This window comes from Somniosus microcephalus, chromosome 20 (assembly GCF_052327205.1).
Source record: "Somniosus microcephalus isolate GS21.2 chromosome 20, FLI_Smic_1.0, whole genome shotgun sequence".
In the NCBI taxonomy this organism is placed as follows: domain Eukaryota; kingdom Metazoa; phylum Chordata; class Chondrichthyes; order Squaliformes; family Somniosidae; genus Somniosus; species Somniosus microcephalus.
In genome coordinates, this window is record NC_141006.1 from 13,204,778 (window position 1) to 13,226,788 (window position 22,011).

A 22,011-nucleotide genomic window follows, 5' to 3' on the forward strand; every position below is an offset into this window, starting at 1 on the left:
CCTGCCTGCGAGCTCCCGCTCCCGCCCTCAGGCCAGGTCAGAATCTGTCTCCACCATCCTTACAGGCAGCACATTCCAGATCACAACAACTCGCTGCGTAAAACAATTCTCATCAAATTACCTCTGGTTCTTTGAGCAATCATCTTAAATCTGTGTCCTCTGGTTACCGACCCTCCTGCCACGGGAAACAGCTTCTCTTTATTTACTCTATCTAAACCCCTCATTATTATGATATCACTTGGTGGAGCAGCCCATTCAGGAGGTGGGGGGAGGGAGTATGGATGACATTTATGGTCTGTGTAACATGCTATATTCAGTCATTGACTGGTTGGAGAACATGTTCTGAGGGAGGAATTTACTCTGAGGGCTAAACGGATTTCCTTTTAAATGAGCTGTTGCAGTCCAGGTTGAGCAGGTTAAAGCAGTACTTACCGGTGGCCCTGGGGACCCAGAATATCCTCGGAGACCTGGAGGACCCTGGAGGAAGGAAATCATTTCTTTTCAGTACGAGTTAGACGACAAAACAGGCCAGCGTTGGGTGTGTGGGTTTCCGTGAAACCACAAGACAATAACAGATGAGGCAGGCCATTGGACCCATCCCGAGAGATCCGAGCACCTCCTCCCCATAGCGTGAAGGAGAATTTTCTGATGTCAGTCCTAAAATTACCTTTCTCTAGATTGAATTGCTACAGTTTAATTGACAGTAATATTCTGGGTTAACTTGTGCCGTACCCTGAACAATCTCCTGTCCCTCTATAAGATCACCTCTCAGGCGCCCCCTTTCCCGGAAGAAAAGCCCAATTCGCTCCAGTCTCTCCCCATCACCCGACACTGGGATCAGCCTCGGGGCTCCTCCCCGCACGGCCCCCAGGACTAAAGCTCTCCCTTGTTTCTTGACGCTTTCAGTGGTGTTTTTAATAATTATATTGTTGAGAAGCCAGGATATGCGCAGGTTGAAAGAGTAGGAAAGACGTTGAGATAAAGTAACAAGTGTTGATGGCACCAAGTCTGGATTTCAAAGATCTGTAGGTTTTTAAGGGTGACGGAGTTCTACCGCATGGAGATCTTAAGCTAGGCTTATATTCCCAGGAATATAAATGGTTAAGGGGTTATTTGATTGAGGTTTTTAGGATTTTGAAAGGAATTGATAGGGTAGATAGAAAGGAACTTCTTCCGCTGGTGGAGGAGTCTAGGACAAGGGGACATCACCTTAAAATCAGAGCCAGGCCATTCAGGAGAGAAGTTAGGAAACACTTCACACAAAGGATGGTAGAAGTGTGGAACCCTCTCCCACAAAGAGCAGTGGATACCAGCTCAATTAATAATTCTCACTCTGAGATCGATAGATTTTTGCTAGCCAAGGGTATTAAGGGATACGGAGCCAATGTGGGATGGAGTTAGGATACAAATCAGCCATTGAATGGCAGAACAGGCTCGAGGGGCTAAATGGCCTACTTCTGTTGCTATGTTCCCATGCAGGGATGAGGAAGAGAGTGAGTACTTGGAGCGAAGGATGAAGAAGACAAGAACGTTTTGAGGAAGTGGGAGGCTAGAGGTGAAAGAATTGTCCATCGAACAGCAGAAGGTTTTCATCTGCCCTTGGTAAATTATAACCAGGGCCAACAAAAGCAGGATCCAATGAGTGCTGGTCCTAACATTGAGACAAATTTCCTTTGAGTCTTTTTCTCTCTCTCCATGGTTACTTCATGTTCCTTCGTTCTTCCATCAGCTCTTGGTTCATCTCCTTCGTATCTCCACCAACTGTTCTCTATAATCCCAGTGTCCTCACCTGTTCTCCTTTTACTCCTACTTCACCTGGAGCTCCAGGAATCCCTGGAGACCCTGGATATCCACAGTCTCGATTGTTGGGCTGGAAAGAAAACAAAAGAAATGGTTCTGATTATCCGCGTTTCTCAATCAGATTCCTCTGTCGGCACACTCTCGGGTGTAATGGGGCCGGTCCTTGCTGTGCCACCACTTGCTTCAGGGAAGGACAAGGAACAGAATGTGAACAAATCACAGCAGACAGGTGCAATGTCACAGGGTGATGGGACACGAGCTCACGGAACACTCCCAGGGCAAGTACAGCACGGGTTAGATACAGAGTAAAGCTTCCTCTACACTGTCCCATCAAACACTCCCAGGGCAAGTACAGCACGGGTTAGATACAGAGTAAAGCTCCCCCTACACTGTCCCATCAAACACTCCCAGGGCAAGGACAGCACGGGTTAGATACAGAGTAAAGCTCCCTCTACACTGTCCCATCAAACGCTCCCAGGGCAAGTACAGCACGGGTTAGATACAGAGTAAAGCTCCCGCTACACTGTCCCATCAAACACTCCCAGGGCAAGTACAGCACGGGTTAGATACAGAGTAAAGCTCCCCCTACACTGTCCCATCAAACACTCCCAGGGCAGGTACAGCACGGGTTAGATACAGAGTAAAGCTCCCTCTACACTGTCCCATCAAACACTCCCAGGGCAGGTACAGCACGGGTTAGATACAGAGTAAAGCTCCCTCTACACTGTCCCATCAAACACTCCCAGGGCAGGTACAGCACAGGTTAGATACAGAGTAAAGCTCCCTCTACACTGTCCCATCAAACACTCCCAGGGCAGGTACAGCACGGGTTAGATACAGAGTAAAGCTCCCTCTACACTGTCCCATCAAACACTCCCAGGGCAAGTACAGCACGGGTTAGATACAGAGTAAAGCTCCCGCTACACTGTCCCATCAAACACTCCCAGGGCAAGTACAGCACGGGTTAGATACAGAGTAAAGCTCCCTCTACACTGTCCCATCAAACACTCCCAGGGCAGGTACAGCACGGGTTAGATACAGAGTAAAGCTCCCTCTACACTGTCCCATCAAACACTCCCAGGGCAGGTACAGCACGGGTTAGATACAGAGTAAAGCTCCCTCTACACTGTCCCATCAAACACTGCCAGGGCAAGTACAGCACGGGTTAGATACAGAGTAAAGCTCCCTCTACACTGTCCCATCAAACTCTTCCAGGGCAAGTACAGCACAGGTTAGATACAGAGTAAAGCTCCCTCTACACTGTCCCATCAAACACTCCCAGGGCAAGTACAGCACGGGTTAGATACAGAGTAAAGCACCCTCTACACTGTCCCATCAAACACTCCCAGGGCAGGTACAGCATGGGTTAGATACAGAGTAAAGCTCCCTCTACACTGTCCCATCAAACACTCCCAGGGCAAGTACAGCACGGGTTAGATACAGAGTAAAGCTCCCTCTACACTGTCCCATCAAACACTCCCAGGGTAAGTACAGCATGGGTTAGATACAGAGTAAAGCTCCCTCTACACTGACCCATCAAACACTGCCACGGCAAGTACAGCATGGGTTAGATACAGAGTAAAGCTCCCTCTACACTGTCCCATCAAACACTCCCAGGGCAGGTACAGCACGGGTTAGATACAGAGTAAAGCTCCCTCTACACTGTCCCATCAAACACTCCCAGGGCAGGTACAGCACGGGTTAGATACAGAGTAAAGCTCCCTCTACACTGTCCCATCAATCACTCCCAGGGCAAGTACAGCATGGGTTAGATACAGAGTAAAGCTCCCTCTACACTGTCCCATCAAACACTCCCAGGGCAGGTACAGCACGGGTTAGATACAGAGTAAAGCTCCCTCTACACTGTCCCATCAAACACTCCCAGGGCAAGTACAGCACGGGTTAGATACAGAGTAAAGCACCCTCTACACTGTCCCATCAAACACTCCCAGGGCAGGTACAGCACGGGTTAGATACAGAGTAAAGCTCCCTCTACACTGTCCCATCAAACACTCCCAGGGCAAGTACAGCACGGGTTAGATACAGAGTAAAGCTCCCTCTACACTGTCCCATCAAACACTCCCAGGGTAAGTACAGCATGGGTTAGATACAGAGTAAAGCTCCCTCTACACTGACCCATCAAACACTGCCACGGCAAATACAGCATGGGTTAGATACAGAGTAAAGCTCCCTCTACACTGTCCCATCAAACACTCCCAGGGCAGGTACAGCACGGGTTAGATACAGAGTAAAGCTCCCTCTACACTGTCCCATCAAACACTCCCAGGGCAGGTACAGCACGGGTTTGATACAGAGTAAAGCTCCCTCTACACTGTCCCATCAATCACTCCCAGGGCAAGTACAGCATGGGTTAGATACAGAGTAAAGCTCCCTCTACACTGTCCCATCAAACACTCCCAGGGCAGGTACAGCACGGGTTAGATACAGAGACAAGACCCTTTCCAACCCCTTATTCCAGGTGAGATTGAAATCCATGTCTCACAGGTGAAAGGCTGAAGTCTAACCCACGATATGACAGAGCTCCCCAACCAATTCTAATAAGGTCATTGATTCGGGGTTTACATACAGATATATCCCCTGGGATCTCTGCACCCTGACTGGGACACATTTTATTAGAGATACAATGTCAACCACAGAGTCCCAATATCGTTTGGTCATCGTTTGAACGAATCCATACATCTCCCCTTTCCGGAACTGGCACTTTGGGGTAAGTTTACAAACTCCTGGCCCCGGTACAGAACTTTGCCTGTTGGGAGCGCGTATCGGCAATTTGGAGATATACCTGTTGGGAATTTTTGTCCTTTTGTGGAATATCCTGGGAATGTGTTCCCGAGTTCCCAACATGTACTCCTGTGGGGTGTGGCTGTATGCAGGGGGCACACATTCATAAAATTACCCTCAATATGCAGATGGATCGCAAACAATATAGTTACTGTTAGAAACAGGCCATTCGGCCCAACTGGTCTATGCCGGTGTTTCTGCTCCACACGAGCCTCCTCCCACCCCTCTTCATCTAACCCCATCAACGTATCCTTCTATTCCTTTCTCTCTCATGTGTTTATCGAGCTTCCCCTTGACTGCGTCTGTGCTATTCGCCTCAACTACTCGCTGTGGTAGCGAGCTCCACATTCTAACCACTCTCTGAGTAAAGAAGTTTACAGGAGTGGGAGCAGCTACAGTGACTGTGCTGCACCCTGTGCCCTAACCATCCAGCGTCTCAGCACAAAACCCATGGGAACAAGGACTGTTAGTGTAATAGTGAGGGTTTGGTGTTCCCCGGTACGTACCCTCTGCTCCTCCGTACTGGGCAGTCCACGCTGCTGCAGCTTGCACTGTGAAGGAAAGAAACAGACTGGTTACGTTCGCAGTGTAGAGGAACGGGAGCAGATATGGTCTCCTTGCTTCCCTTGAAGAGACAGCTTGCCTCGTTCTGCAGAGAAGACGTTCCCCATTGTAGCTACGATTTGCGGTGATTCAGGAGTTATTCCAATCTCCTTACTTGATGGAGTTCAGGTCAGAGAGGAATTTCCCAGTTATTCACTCAATTGCTCACAAGTATTTTCCTCAGCTTTTTGCCTCTCCCAGGGGAATGTGATCCTGGGGCAGGGAGAGGGGGTGGGGGGAAGGCGATAGACTGTGACTGAGGCTGCACCATGTCTGGATGGGATGGCCTTGATGGATTGAATGTTTTTTTCCTGGCCTTCATTATATGCAAAACTGGGAAACTTTCAGGATTCCATGGACACGACAAAGAGTTTGCCACTGGTTCTGAAACTTTAATCAAGGCTCAGATACAGGGTTTCACTCACATTGAGGCCAGGACACTTCCAGTCACATCTTAACTGACATTCATTTCTGGGGTTGATGACAGATCTTCCCCTCACGGACCCACAGAGAGGTGATCCTTACAACAGAGGACAGTTTACTCTTGGAGGCTTTAGGGAAGTCCTAGCAACAGAGGAACAGGAGGAGACCATTCAGCCCCTCGAGCGTGTTCCACCGCTCAGTGAGATCATGGCTGATCTGTATCCGAACTCCATTCACCCGCCTTGGCTCCATATCCCTTGATTCCCTGGGCTAGCAAAAATCTATCAATCTCAGCTTTAAAATGATTAATTGAGCTGGTATCGACTGCTCTTTGTGGGAGAGGGTTCCACACTTCTACCAGCCTTTGTGTGAAGAAGTGTTTCCTAACTTCTCTCCTGAATGGCCTGGCTCGGATTTTAAGGTGATGCCCCCTTGTCCTAGACTCCCCCATCAGTGGAATATAGTTCCTCTCTATCTACCCTGTCAATTACTTTCAAAATCCTAAAAACCTCAATCAAATCACCCCTTAACCTTCTATGGGCAGTAAAGGGTAGTTATTCAGGTTGGAGGAAGGTAGAAAGCATTGCTCCACAAGGATCAGTGCTGGGACCGCTGTTATTCATCATTTCCATCAATGGTTTGGACTTAGGAACAAGTCACTCAATATCAAAATTTGCAGATGCTACCAAACTGGGGACATAGCTGACACTGAGGAAGAATGCAACATAATACAAGATGACATTAGAAAATGTGCAGACTGGGCAGTTCAGTGGCAAATGAACTTTTAACATAGATAAATGTGAGGTGATGCACCTTGGTAGGAAAGATAGAAACATCACCTACACCTCAGAAAATAAGAAACTGAATGGGGTAGAAGAGCAACGGGATCTAGGGATACAGGTGAACAAATTGTTAAAAGCAGCATCACAGGTCAGCAAAGCAATTAAACATGCTAACAACACACTGGGATGTATTATAAGGGTATAGAATTGAAAAGTAGTGAAGTTATGTTGAACTTGTATAGGACCCTGGTCAGGCCGCACTTACTGTGCACAGTTCTGGTCTCCATACTATAAAAAGGACATAGAAGCACTGGAGAAAGTGCAAAACAGATTTACAAGGATGGTACCAAAACTGAAAGATTACAGCTATTGGGAAAGATTGAATAATTTGGGATAAAAACAGAAAATGCTGGAAACACTCAGCAGGTCAGGCAGCATCTGTGGAGAGAGAAACAGAGTTAACGTTTCAGGTCGATGACCCTCCGTCAGAACTGGAAAAAGCTGGAGATGGAACAGGTTTTTAAGCAAGTGTAGGGGCAGGGAAAGGGGGGAGGGGAGGAAAGAACAAAAGGGAAGGTCTGTGATCGGAGGGAAGGCAGGAGAGATTAAGAGATGGTGCAGGGCAAAAGGAGATGGTAATGGGACAAGTTAAGAAACAAAAGATGGCTCTAGATGAAGTGTAAATGGCACTGGCAGAATGAAAGATAGCTGCCATGTGGGAGAGAGAAAAAACAAATAAATGGGAAAAAAAGGATAGGGGCCGAGGTTATGGTCTGAAACTGTTGAACTCTATGTTGAGTCCAGAAGGCTGTAAAGTGCCTAATCGAAAGATGAGGTGCTGTTCCTCGAGCTTACGCTGAGCTTCATTGGAACAGTGTAAGAGGCCGAGGACAGTGAGGTCTAAGCGGGAGTGGAGCGGAGAATTAAAGTGACAGGCGACCGGAAGCTTGGGGTCCCCCTTACGGACTGAACGGAGGTGTTCCGCAAAGTGGTCACCCAATCTGCGTTTGGTCTCCCCAGTGTAGAGGAGACCACATCGTGAGCAGTGAATACAGTATACTAGATTGCGAGAAGTACAAGTAAATCGCTGTTTCACCTGGAAGGGGTGTTTGGGGCCCTGGACAGTGGGAAGGGGGGAGGCAAAAGGGCAGGTGTTGCATCTCCTGCGCTTGCACGGGAAGGTGCCGGGCGAAGGGGAAGGGGTGCTGGGGGTGATAGAGGAGTGGACCAGGGTGTCGTGGAGGGAGTGGTCCCCTCGGAATGCTGAAAGGGGAGGTGAGGGGATGATGTGTTTGGTGGTGGGATCACGCTGGAGATGGCAGAAATGTTGGAGGATGATTGTTGAATGTGGAGGCTGGTGGGGTGAAAGATGAGGACATGGGGAACCCTATCGTGGTTCCAGGAGGGAGGAGAAGGAGTGAGAGCAGAAATGTGGGAAATAGAATGGACACAGTCAAGAGCCATGTCAACCACACTAGAGGGGAATCCTCGGTTGAGGAAAAAGGAAGACATGTCGGTAGCACTAGTATGGAAGGTGGCATTGTCAGAGCAGATGCGGAGACGGAGAAACTGGGAGAATGGAATAGAGTCCTTACAGGAAGCAGCGTGGGAGGAAGTTTAGTCCAGGTAGATGTGGGAGTCAGTGGGCTTGTAGTTTGAATAATTTGGGGCTTTTTTCCAAAGGAAGATTAAGGAGAGGCCTGAGAAGGAGGATCCTTGTGTTTGGTCAACTTTTGAAGAGGGGTGTTTGAAAACAGGGCCTTTGGCAATACCCGCTCTGAAGTGAAGATGCTGAAGTGGTCCAGGACAGAGGACTCCTGGCGGGAGCTCATGCGCCTCCTCATGTTAGGATCGCAGAACAAAGACTGGACCGAGACAGCACCAGGTAATTTCACACTGACCTTTTCACAATGGTCCACACCAGCCGCCCCAGGAGTGCCATGTTCGGTCTGCTCCACCTTCAGCCCTGTGAACGCCTGTGCTCCAGGGAATCCGGAGCTGCAGTTACCACAAAAACTCTACAGAGAGAAAACATAACGGTGAAAATAAGGATCAAAAGAAAGGAAAAGGTGACACTCTTGTGTCACCACCAGCAGCCCAAGTGACATCGCAACATTGGAATTCTGAATCTGGCATCCAGATACCAGTCACTGGAAGGAGAATGCCTATTGCACCTTAAATTTAAAGGCTTATACTCTAGGGGTTCGCCAAATCCCCTCAACCCCAAAGCTACTGGAGATATTAATCTACATCGTGGAAATTGTCTCTGGGTTGGACAATGTTTTAAAAAGCATACCCAGAATGGAAAAAGGCTGCGTTGAGCTGGCGTTGACGAATGGACAACACCGGAATCGAGGAGCTCTGTGGAAAATTTTGCACGCTTTAAGACAGTACATTTTATTAAAAGATTGTACTTTTGAGTTTGAGCTGTGTAAATCACAAAGGGGTTAAAATGGCCAGGACAAAAGCAGTTTACAGCTTGTAGTATGTCTGTGGAAAGTGGGAGGATCAAGCAGTGGCAGTCAGATTCTGTCAATCAAAAGGAGAAATCTCTCCTCCACACAATCGATGTTTATTTACATAAGGGATTACAACCACTTGACTGCAGTTTCAATAACCGCAGAACAAAGGGCTTCTGTTTACACAGAAATCCAAACCCATTCAAACCCCTTACACACAGTGAGACACACCGAAACTCCGGAAAAGGACTTTGATAGGGGACAGGTCAGAATGAATGGGTTTTGAATCACCCATTACTCCCTTTTGTTAGCCCAGAAACTCCGGATGTGGGTGGGACAAACCACTCCAAGCCCATTTGAGTCAGCCAATCATGGCCTTCTTTTGTGTATTCAAACTTTTGGGCACGAATTTTGCACACAGACCCTTTCAGTGCCAAACAGCAGGAGCTGGCAGGATATAAAGATAGCTCCTGAGAAGCTATCTCTCTCTCTTACTTCCTTGGACCACAGGTGAGCAGGTTTCTGACTCCTCAGCAAGGCAACCTAGTAAGGAGTTAGAGGGTGGTAATTTAGGGGAAATTGCTAAGATTGTTTAATTAACATTGTAGTAATTTATCCCTCATTTTTGCCATCTGTCTTCCCCCATTTAAGCAATTTTACTGTAATTAATAAAATCGTGTGGTGTAGTTTTCTTTAGTTTAATAAAAGTTTGATTTTCTCGCATCCAGACCATTTTGTCCATTTTAATATATCATTAATTATAAGTTCCTTCAGTCAGAACTGGAAGGTGGGGTTTAGCAATTCGAAACCACTGTTTGGGATTAGTCAGAGGTGCAGTGGCAAAAAGCTGCCTAACCAGGTAAATTACTGTAAACCAGGTAAAAGATTGGAATTGTTCTCAGTGCAGGCAAAGGCTGCTGACCAGGTAAATTACCGTAAACCCCGAAAAAGATGCCCCCCTACAAATTGGCAACCGCGGCAGGACTGGAGGCAGTTCTTGATATGATAAGTGGTCTGGATCTGGAGAAAGCATCAGCTTTTGCCTTTCTTGCCTTCAGTCTGTGGGCAGTCCTAAGGAAGGTAGCGGCAGTGTGTAAGCTGACCTATTATAGTATAGGTGGCCTGGTTCCACAACAGCCCCAGCATCTTCCACCAATGCATGAAGGATAGTTTAAAGGAGTTCAGTCAGCCCACTCAGTTACTGCAGTATGTGGATGGCCTGCTCTTATTTACCGACTCGGTCGAGGAGCATGGCCCACTCCTGGCTGAGCTGCTGGAGCTGCTGCAGAGAAAAGGGTTTAAAGTCAACCCCAAGAAGGCACAGATCGGTCAGCAGGAAGTTAAATTCCTGGGCCTGACTCTCCGCACAGGAGAGAGGGCAATAGATATGGCAAGGAGGGAAGCGGTCCAGGAGTTACCGATTCCCTATTCAGTAAGAGGGGTGAGGTCGTTCCTGGGATTGACGGGGTACTGCAGGGATTTTATAGAGGACTATGCAGCCACAGCAGCCCCTCTGCTCCATCTCCTACACAAGGGGGTGGAGTGGTCCTGGGATGAGGGATGCGAGGCGGCATTTGTTAAGTTAAAGGGAGACCTGTAGACCGCACCAGCCCTGGGAGCGATAGATGGGAAAAAGGAGTTCTTCTTGGAGGTAGCGGCCAGCGGGGATAGTCTGAGTGCTGTGCTGCACCAAGAGTGGCACAGTAGGCTGAGACCCATGGTCTACTCCTCCAGAGTCCTCACGGATGTGGAGAAGAGCTACTCCAACTGTGAATGGCACCTTTTGGCTACGCATTGGGCTGTGAAAAGATCTTTAATTTTCACAGGCACCTCTCCCATCACTCTCCTCACACACCACACACCCACTCAGATGCTTTTGGACGGGAGGGTTAAAGATGGGACAGTCAGCAGCATCCGCATTGCGCGCTGGACCCTTCTCCTCTCAGAGATGGATCTGAAGGTAAAGGGCCTTTGTGAGCCAAAGCTTGTGGCCAATATGGTATATCCTGGAACAGCCCATCGGTGTTCCATAGAAGGGGTATGGGAGTTGAACATAGGTTTACGGGCCGGGATACATCCCTCAGGCCGTGAGATCTATGTAGACGGTTCCAGCATGGTGTCTGCTGGGGTAAGACTCACGGGTTGCGGGATCTTTGACCCAACGGCAGACATTGCCTTGGCAATCAAGCTCCCGGGCACCATGAGTGCCCAGCAGGCTGAACTGTCCGCGGTGATGTACGTGGTTACCCACCCCGACATCTTCCATACCCTGTAAACGATTTGCTCTGACAGCATGTTCACTTGCAACTCATGTACGGAGTACCTGGCCTCCTGGTCCCGTCGTGGGTACACCTCCGCCGACGGGAGGCCCTTAACAGTGAAGCCCCTGCTGGAGAAAATCCTGGCAGCTGTGGGGGAGGAAGGCGAGGTCTTCATCCACAAGGTGAAGGCCCATTCCTCCACAGAACCCTGCAGCCAGGGCAACCAGCAAGCCGACATGCTGGCCAAAGAGGGTGCACGGGCCGGCACTTTCTGGGACCCATATGAGTCCGGGCCAGTGGCAGCGATTACAGGCAGGGGTGGGACACAGGGAAAACCAGGAATAGTGTTAGCCCCGGACCTTAAAGCGGTCCAGGCACAGGACCCCGGCCTGAAGGCAATAATTCGCACAGTGATGGAAGACAAAAGGATAGAGGGCCCCTACAGCACAGCCCCTCTCACTGTAAGGGAGGGTATGCTGTTCAGGGGGGAACAGTGGCTAATACCCCAGCAACATCGGAGGGAGTTCCTTCAGCTGGCCCATGAGGGGCCGGGAGCGGGACACCCCGGGCCTGAGACCACCTGGCAACAGGTGGAACAGGCGGGATGGTGGCCAGGACTCCGGGATGATGTCCACGAGTTCTGTGCTAGCTGTCTTGTGTGTGCAGCAAATAATCCCGATCCCCACAAAAGGAAGGTGCCCATGGGACACATTAGGAGGGTGGAGGGACCATGGCAGCCAATCCAGATCGACTTTATAGGGCCCTTGCCCACCACCCAGGGAGGCTACAAATACTGCCTCGTCCTGGTGGATGTGTTTTCCAAGTGGGTGGAAGCCTTCCCCTGCAGGACAGCCACAGCAATGGTGACTGCAAAGATCTTGGTGAAGGAGGTGTTCTCGCGGTGGGGACTGCCACAGTTCATGGAGTCTGACCAGGGAAGCCACTTCACTGGACAAGTCATGCAGAACACCCTCAGGCTGCTTGGTATTCAGGGGAAGTGGCATATCGCTCACAATCCCCAGTCTTCAGGGATTTTGGAGCGCATGAACTGTACCCTTAAGGAAAGGCTGAGGAAAGACACAGCGGGGTCACCCCAGAAATGGGCAGAGACCCTACCTCTAGTCCTCATGGGGATCCAGGCCAGCCAGTCCAAAAGTACAGGGCATTCACCACATGAGCTCATGACCGGGAGAGTTATGAGGACCCCCACTCATGTCCTCGCCCCAGTCCTCACTGAAGGACAGCTGCAGGAAATAAACTGGGACAAATTCACCCGAACCCTCCTAGAACACCTCAAACAGATTTATGGGCAGGCCGCTGACAGCATGGGAAAGCAGCACTGGAATAACCGGCTGCTGCTCGAGCCTAGCAAGAGCCACCAGTGGGAGATAGGAGACCTAGTGATGGTAAGGAACTATGCCCGGGTGGGAAGTTTAGAGCCACTCTACATGGGACCCTATAGTGTAGTGGATAAGGCCAGCCCCATGGTCTATGCAGTAAAACTACCCCGGTGCACAAAGTGGTTCCACGCCAACCAATGCAAATTGTACAAATCTGGCAAGACAAGTTCAAGTTCACAGCCTGTAAAGACAGGCGCTGTGCCTTGTTTCCAGGGGAAAGTTGTCCAGCCCACAAATTGGGACACTTCCCTGCCCCAGTGGGAACTAAGTTTTGGCCAAAGTTTAAATTTGAGCAAGTTATGTGGCTCAGAAACAGAGAAACAGCAACCTGAGATTAGAAATCTGCAGGCTGCTGCCAATCCATTCACAGAAGATCGCTTGGAGACTGCCCGCGCATGCGCAGTCGCTGGTCCGGAGACAGGAATTCCCCAGTCTTTTAAACAAGAGGTCTGCGCAGGCGCAGTCACGCGCCTGAGGGGAGAGGTTTCCCAAGACCAGGTTCACGCAGGCGCAGTTCCCCAGCCCGTGACCCAAGCAGCTCCTTTTCAGTTTTCCCGCGCAGGCGCAGTCGCGCGCCTGAGGGGAGAGGTTTGTCAACAGCAGGTTCGCGCAGGCGCAGTCGCGAACTTGGAACCCCCAGTGGCTCCTTTTCTCTGTGAGGCCGAGCGCGCAGGCGCAGTCGGCCATTTAAAGGTCCCTGCTTCCCAATCTATACGCGCAGGCGCAGTGGCCTGCTTGGAAGACCCAGCGGTTCTTCCTACCCAGAGCAAAGAGATTATTCACGCTGGCGCAGTTGCCTGCGGGACCCCAGCGGCTCCTCATCAGTTTTCCCACGCAGGCGCAATCGCCTGTTTGAAGCCAGAGGCTTCACAGCCTCTGCCGAGGGACTCCGGGGAGGAGGTTTGCGCAGGCACAGTTGCTGACAGGACCACAGCGGCTCTTTTTCAGTTTTCTCGTGCAGGCGCAGTCGCCTGCTTAAAGACAGAGGCTTCACAGCCTCTGCCGAGGGACTCAGGGGAGGAGATTCGCGCAGGCGCATTCGCCTGTTTAAAGGAACAAGCTTCCCAGCCCGCTTCTAGAGTGGTCCCCCCCATGACGTGGGACCCTGGGGAGGCAGGGATAGCAATTCCTCTTGCAGGGGAGCTGGTAACAGGTTTTGGACCTGGGGAGGAAGATTTTCAGCCATCAACAGCGGGTGGTGAGGGGATACCTGCCCCCAGTTCAGGAGTGGGTAGGGAAATGGAGGCAAACCCAGAGTACCAGCAGGCTGCCAGTTATATTAAAGAGTGCGGGCTGTCTGCACCAGGGGGAGAAGGTTCCCAGCCAGCTAGAGCTGTGACCCAAGCTCAGGGTCCACCAGCCAAAGTTTCCCCCACAGGGACGCCCCTCAGAAAGTCTCAGCGGGCCCGCAAGCCAAAGAAAAGGTGGTCACCAGGGTACCTGCCACAGAGAGCAATCTTCCGAGCCTGGGAGGAAACGGAACACAGAGGTCCCCAATCAACAGCCATAAGCTGCGAGGGACCACAAGCAGGAGGCAGTCCAGCTTCGCTGCAGCCAGCAGTAATCTGCGACAGTGCCAGAGATTAGCCTGGCCGTCCGGAGATGGGCGGCATTTGTTTTATAGCTTTGTGTTAAGTTACATTGTATAGCTTGTTTTAAGGTGTTTGAATTTTAAGTTCTGATATAACTAGCTTTTGTTTAAGTTTAAAGTTTAAGTTTACAAGTGTGCCAAATGTTTGTATTTTGGTCCGAGGTCGAGGGACCCGACCATGTCTCCACCTAAGGCAGCAGGTCAGTGAGAGACCTGGCTGCATTTCCTTTTAAGTTTTTTCAGGAGAATGAACCAAGGAGCAGCCCTGTTCGCCCAGCCCGAGCTGGGCATCGAAGGAAGATATGGATACAGAATGTTGGGGATCACCTCGCCACTGGACAAATCCAGGAGGAGACCCCGCAGCGACCTTCGGGAGAAACCGGACAGGGTCCGGAGGAACTTGCCTACTCCTCCTACGCAGAAGAGATGGCCCCAGCTGGGTGGGGCACGGCCCCAACCCAGCACTATCCTGACTGAATTTCACTTGCGGGAGACCTCGCTGTTGAGGAGTCATGGTGGGGAAGCGTGGGCACCTTGTCAGATAGGGACGCGTTCCCCGGGAGTGGGTGGTGACAGCCTGGGAAAGATGTAAAGGGGAGGGCAAGACCCACGAGTTGCGTGGGTGCATTCGGGGTAGGGAGGAACTCACCCGGGCCCACGGGAAATGTTAGAGTGTAAGTGTGGCTGGGGAGGATGAGTGGGTGGCCGGATCTGGGATCCAAGATTGAGTGTTATGCCAGGGAGAGCTGCCACACAGGCACCCGTCATTTTTTGCAGCCAGTCGAGGGAAGACGGGAGGGGGAGGGACTGGGAGTCACGATCCCATACTCCCCGGTCTCGGTCTGTGCCAAGGTAATTTTAAACATGAGGGGTACCCCGCCTCCACAAAGGGACAAGGGAACAGCTCGGGGCTGGCGGAGCAGACTGTTCTGTAAAATCCATTCTGCATGTTTTAAAAGTTTAAGACCATTCAAAGGGGGGGTGGAAGGAACATTTACTGCCCAGGTGGGAGGAGCAATTACCCACTCGAATTTCGCGACCCATCATTGGCACGTGATGGTCGGGATTTATTTCAGCATTTTGTTCAAATGTTTAATGAAGATTTTTGTATTTTGTTTTATAGCTCCAAGTGGTGCAGAGGTGTAGGACCCTCTCCGTGCTTGGGATCATTTTGATTACATTGTATCACCAAGATTGCAACATTCTGTAATAAGTTATAGTGCAACAAGCGATTGTAAATTTTGATTGCATTGTATAATGTAACAAGTGATGCAGGGGTATGAGACCCTTATTGTAAACTGAAGTATCTGTAAGATGCCTACCGTACCACGGTTTTTCTCGAATTTGAGGGGAATAGATGGGTCAGGGGATCAGTGGTAGGTAGCTATAGGTAAATACAGGGGATGGTTGTTCGTTGGGGGTCAGAAAATTTTGCTCACTTTCTTCAAGTGGATACTACCAGCAAGTTGGAAGTATCCAAAGGGAGGAATGTAGGGGTTCGCAAAATCCCCTCAACCCCGAAGTTACTGGAGATATTTATCTACATTGTGGAAATTGTCTCTGGGTTGGACAATGTTTTAAAAAGCATACCCAGAACTGAAAAAGGCTGCGTTAAGCTGGCAGCGACGAGTGGACAACACCGGAATCGAGGAGCTCTGTGGAAAATTTTGCACACTTTAAGAGAGTACATTTTATTACAAAATTGTGCTTTTGAGTTTGAACTGTGTAAATCACAAAGGGGTTAAAATGGCCAGGACAAAAGCAGTTTACAGCTTGTAGTATGTCTGTGGAAAGTGGGAGGATCAAGCAGTGGCAGTCAGATTCTGTCAATCAAAAGGGGAAATCTCTCCTCCACACAATCGATGTTTATTTACATAAGGGATTACAACCACTTGACTGCAGTTTCAATAACCGCAGAACAAAGGGCTTCTGTTTACACAGAAATCCAAACCCATTCAAACCCCATACACACAGTGAGACACACCGAAACTCCGGAGGGGGCAGATCAGAATGAATGGGTTTTGAATCACCCATTACTCCCTTTTGTTAGCCCAGAAACTCCGGATGTGGGCGGGACAAACCACTCCAAGCCCATTTGAGTCAGCCAATCATGGCCTTCTTTTATGTATTCGAACATTTGGGCTTAAATTTTGCACACAGGCCCTTTCAGTGCCAAACAGCAGGAGCTGGCAGGATATAAAGATAGCTCCTGAGAAGCTATCTCTCTCTCTTACTTCCTTGGACCACAGGTGAGCAGGTTTCTGACTCCTCAGCAAGGCAACCTAGTAAGGAGTTAGAGGGTGGTAATTTAGGGGAAATTGCTAAGATTGTTTAATTAACATTGTAGCCATTTATTCCTCGTGTTTGCCGTCTGTCTTCCCCCATTTAAGCAATTTTACTGTAATTACTAAAATCGTGTAGTGTAGTTTTCTTTAGTTTAATAAAAGTATGATTTTCTCGCATCCAGACCATTTTGTCCATTTTAATATATCATTAATTATAAGTTCCTTCAGTCAGAACTGGAAGGTGGGGTTTAGTGATTCGAAACCGCTGTTTGGGATTAGTCAAAGGTGCAGTGGCAAAAAGCTGCCTGACCAGGTAAATTACAGTAAACCAGGTAAAAGATTTGAATTGGTCTCAGTGCAGCCAAAGGCTGCTGACCAGGTAAATTACCGTAAACCCCGAAAAAGATGGCCCCCTACAATACCACTGCCTATATAATAAGTAGAGATACCGCCCTGTGTTCGTCAATCGCTTTCCTCTCCACAAAGATTTGCAGTTGCAAATTGAGCCCTTTTATACTTTGATGATCCTCCTGGTATCATTTTGCCCAAATCTAATACTCTTTATTTTGAAACGTTCTGCCCAAGTTCTATTCCTATTTCTATCTTCTAGACCACAGGAACAGGGGAGGCCATTCAACCCCTCGAGCCTGCTCCACCTTTCAACTAGGTCATTGCTGATCTGTATCTTAACTCCATTTACCCGCCTTCATTCCATAACCCTCGATAAAGCTTGCTTTTAAAGCTAATTTATTGGCGGAACAGGCTTGATGGGCTGAATGGCCAACTCCCGCTCCCATGTTATCATTTTTGTTCATAATCTTGGGAACTTCAATTGCTGATTGTGAGGATTGGGGGTGTGTGCATATCTATATGTAGGGGGAGGCTCAGTAAAACAATACTGTCACACAGCTATCCCAAAACTGAACAGAAGTGTCATAGCTGGCAGGAAACTGAAGTCAATGAATTGAAGTCCAGCCCGCTGCTTGTGGAGCTGCCCCATCGAGCTGTGATTCCCCGCACGGTAAATAACTGATTGGAAGCCAGGCCGAGCGAGAGAAACGATGGATTAACTGCCTGAGTTCAGCGGCTGCCATCTGTCCCACCTTGACAACTTTGGTTGTATGTATTCCCGGAGACTTCGTTGTTATGTTCATAAATAACTAGACGTTTTCATTATGAACAGCTAGCTTCTAGCTAGTCATTTATTCAGCCATGTGGACTATGTACAGGCATCCATCTTGACTACTGCCTTCTGGGTAGCCTAGTGCATCGTGGGTAGCCCACTCTTATATACATACAGCTCCACCTAGTGTACCATTCTAGAATGACAGGTTACTGATCATTACATCCCCCTTTCATTGAGGTTAAACAAAATCAATATCAATCAACTTTCAAGAAAAACGATAAAGATGATATTAGTAACACTTTTGTTAGTGCTCTATAAACATAAACCTTTTCACAACAGTCAACACATTTTCAAAGCTTTACTTTATACTCAAAGATTAAGTCTATCAGGCTTTTTTACTTCACGTGTGGATTTTCTCAGCACAGGTAAGTCTGCTGTGTTTTCATGAGAGCCTGTATGTGTGTTTGTGTTAGATTGTTCTGGTGGTGAGTGACAAGATTCAGTTGCGGCATTGTCATCGATTTGCTCTTGGATAGTTTCTTGTGTTTTCTGGAGGGAACGGCGGTTCCTCCTGAGAATCTGTCCTTCCTCTGTTCTGGCAGTGTATGACCTTGGTCCTACTTCCTCAAGAACTGTAGCTTTCCTGTTCCATGCATCTGGATCCTCAATCCTGACAACATCATCCCTTGTCAATGGTTTCAGTGTTTTGGATGACTTGTTACAGTATGATTTCTGTTTCAGCTTTAACAGTTGAAGTCTCTGGGCTAAAAATTCAGTTGGGCGCCGTTTGGGGCGCCAAGCTCGCTTGGGCGCCAGAATTACCGCTGCGAGCGGAGCCACTTGCGCCATCCGGATATTCAGTTTCTGCGCCCCAAATGGAAGCGGGCCGCTAATCGAGGCTTCCCGCGCCCTGCTTGGGGCGCTGAAACTGAATATTGGCGCGCTAAGGGCCGCAGCGCCACACGCTGCAGCACAGCAGGCTGCGGTACTGCAGGCCTTCCTCCCACTGTTAAGGGGGAAGTGCCTGCAACAGCGCGATCCCCGCTCGTGAGTGCCGGCAAATGAGCCCGGCACCAAGGAGAAGTGCCGGGCTCTCGGGAAACAGCCGGCAATGCCGCGGGGGGAGCTGCAGGAGGCCGGGGACGGAGGTGCTGGCAGGCGGCCGCCGAAAAAGCGGCCGGCCGCACCTCCACCTTAATTAGCGCCACTACCGCCACAGGTAGGCCCCTGTGTACCGGTCGCTATTTGCGGCCGGCGCTGAAGAGGCGGGCGCGACCAAATATGGTCATCGGGGCGGGAGCGGGGCGCTGCGCACACCGATGACATCATCGGCGGCGGCGCAGTGCTACAGGCTAATGCCGCCATTAGCGCCCCGCTAAATTTCGCGGTAGGTGTGGCCAGTGGCGCAAAAGCCACTGAGTGCCCACTTTGGGCGCAAACTGGTGGCGCAGGCCATTGAATTTCTAGGCCTCTGTCTCAGTTCCTTACTCTGCTTTTCTTTTGCACAGCAGGGTAGCGTGGTGTGCAACTTGTGACCGATTAGGAGTTCAGCAGGTGAAGAACCAGAGTCTAAAGGTGAGGCTTGGTAGCTCAGCAGGGCGAGATAAGGATCAGACTTGCTTTCTGTTGCCTTCTTCAGTAGCTGTTTGAGAACTTGAACACCTTTCTCTGCCTTACCATTCGACTGAGCATACAGAGGACTGGATGTGATGTGTTGAAAGTCATAATGTGCTGCAAACTGTTGCCACTCCTTACAGTTGAAGCACGGACCATTGTTGCTAACGGCAATCCTGGGAATTCCATGTCTGGCGAAGATGGATTTCACATGCATTATGACACTGCTTGCTGATGTGCTTGAGAGCAGCACCATCTCAGGATAGTTAGGAAAGTAGTCAATCACTAATAGATAGTCTTTACCATTCAAATGAAAAAGGTCCATACCAACCTTTTGCCATGGTGCTGTTGGTAAGTCAGCTACTATCATTGGTTCCTTTGCTTGTTTGTTTTGGTGTTTCTGACATGTCTCACATTTGCCTATCATGTTCTCAATGTCCTTATTTATGCCAGGCCAATAAACAGTGTCTCTTGCTCTCCTTTTGCATTTTTCAATTCCGAGGTGTCCCTCATGAATCCTTTTGAGCATGTCTTGACGTGGAGCCTGTGGAATGACTATTCTGTTCTGTTTTAGTAATAGTCCACTTGCGACACTCAACTCTGACTTTATGTGATAGTATTTTGGACAGGAACCTTTTGGCCAACCATGATGAATGTTCTCTATTACTGTTTGTAACACTGTATCTTTTACTGTTTCTTCTGCTATTTGCTTTGATTTTGTGTCTGACACGGGCAGCGCAGCAGTGACCATACTCACATGAACATCCACGGCTTCCTCAGTAGAGCTCACATGACTCATTATGGGTGCTCGGGATAGTGCATCTGCTAACACTATATATTTGCCTGGTGTGCAGATCAGTTCAAAGTCATATCTTTGCAGCTTCATCATGAGTCGTTGAATCCTTGGAGACATCTCATTCAGATTTTTTTTTATGATGGCAACCAGTGGGCTGTGGTCTGTCTCAACTGTGAAGGTGGGAAGTCCATATATGTAGCCATGAAACTTTTCTAGTCCAACTACCAAGCCTAGACATTCCTTTTCAATCTGGGCGTATCGACACTCAGAATCAGTCATAGACCTGGAGGCATAGGCAACAGGCTTCCAATCTTCACCCTCTGCTTGTAGCATGACCACGCCTAGGCCATCTTTTGATGCATCCGTTGACACTTTGATTCTCTTTGTTGGGTCAAAGAAGGTGAGTACAGGTGTGGTTGTCAGCACTGTTTTGAGTTTCATCCACTCTTGTTCATGTCTTTCTGTCCATGCAAACTCATTTGTTTTATGTAGCAGGTCTTGCAGACAGGCTGTCTTGGCTGACAAGTTAGGAATGAACTTTCCAATCAGGTTTATCATCCCCATGATGCGTAGCACTCCTTTTTTGTCAGTGGGTCGGGCCATGTTGAGTATGGCGTTTACTTTTTCTATATCTGGCTCTATTCCTTTACCAGATAGATTATCTCCTAGGAAAGTGACTTCCTGGATGCCAAACTGACACTTGGCTTTGTTGAGCTTCAGTCCATTCCGGCGTATGCTCTGTAGCACTTTAGTCAGTCTCTCGTTGTGTTCTTTCAGTGTGGAGCCCCAGATGATGATGTCATCAACATAGACCCGAACTCCTTCCAGACCTTCAATTATGTGTTCCATCGCTCTATGAAAGATTACAGATGCAGATATTATCCCGAAAGGCATTCTGAGGAAACAATACCTGACAAATGGTGTGTTGAAGGTACAGTATTTGGTGCTCTCCTCATCCAGTTTTAGTTGCCAAAATCCTTGTGAGGCATCGAGCTTTGTGAAGTATCTGGCACCTGACATTTCACTGGTGATTTCTTCTCGCTTGGGAATCTGGTAGTGTTCACATTTTATGTTTGCATTTAAGTCCTTTGGATCCATGCATATTCTTAGATCATTGTTCTTTTTCTTTACACATACCATGGAGGTAACCCATTCTGTTGGCTCTTCGACTTTCCTGATGACTCCTAGTGTGGTCATTCTGTCCAGTTCTTTCTTGAGCCGGTCACGCAGGGGTGCTGGAACTCTCTGTGGAGCATGTACCACTGGCTGAGCATCCTCCTTTAGCTGGATATTGTAAGTGAATGGTAGAACTCCAAATCCTTTGAACACATCCTGGAAATTACTCACTACAGAATCCACTGAGTCATCTGGTCTGCTTATGGCACAGTTTATACGGTAGACTCTCTTGACCAGTTCTAAGTCCTCACAAGCTTTGTCACCTAGTAGTGAATCAAGTCCTTCAGCCACAACAGAAAACATGAGATGATGCACTTTGTCTTTGACTGTCACTTTAAGTCTGCATACACCTAAGCTATCTATTTTCTGTCCATTATAGTCCTTCAGTAGTACTGACTTTTTCAGTATTTTGGGCTTTTCTTTTATATTTTTAATGTCACTCATACTGATTAAGTTTGCTTTTGCCCCAGTGTCTAGTTTCAATGTGACTAATACTCCATTTACCTGCAGTGACATTATCCATTTGTCCTCTTTTACTGCATTAACTTTATGTTCAGCATTGTCCATTCCTGAGGGCTGCACATTTTCTGTATCCTTTTCGATATTGTCACATGACACCATTCCTACAAAAAATGTCTCACTTAAATCAGTGTCCTCAATCACATTGACTTGTTGCCCTTTCTTCGTTTCTACTTTTGAAAAGCATTGTTTGGCAAAGTGATTCTTTCCATTACATTTTGAGCACATTTTCCCAAACGCTGGGCATTGTTTTAACTGGTGTTTGTAACCACAGCGTTTACAATTAAAAATTCCATCCTCCGATTGCTTTTCATTTCTGTTCTGCCCACGTTTCTTCCCTTTGTAGGACACAGCATCGATGGCAGCACAGTCAC

General features: G+C 48.7%; 1 protein-coding gene across 7 annotated transcripts in view; it reads right to left on the minus strand.

The window, feature by feature from the left end:
• Positions 1-22,011, minus strand: part of col16a1 (collagen, type XVI, alpha 1) — a 636,201-nt gene that overhangs the window by 139,094 nt on the left and 475,096 nt on the right. For all 7 annotated transcript variants that reach the window (XM_085962342.1, XM_085962338.1, XM_085962337.1 and 4 more), the window contains 4 exons: positions 8,312-8,428; positions 5,109-5,153; positions 1,790-1,870; positions 433-477 (listed from right to left, as the gene is read on the minus strand). In XM_085962342.1, coding sequence (XP_085818468.1) covers positions 433-477; positions 1,790-1,870; positions 5,109-5,153; positions 8,312-8,428 — 288 coding nt within the window. The remainder of the gene's footprint in view (positions 1-432; positions 478-1,789; positions 1,871-5,108; positions 5,154-8,311; positions 8,429-22,011) is intronic.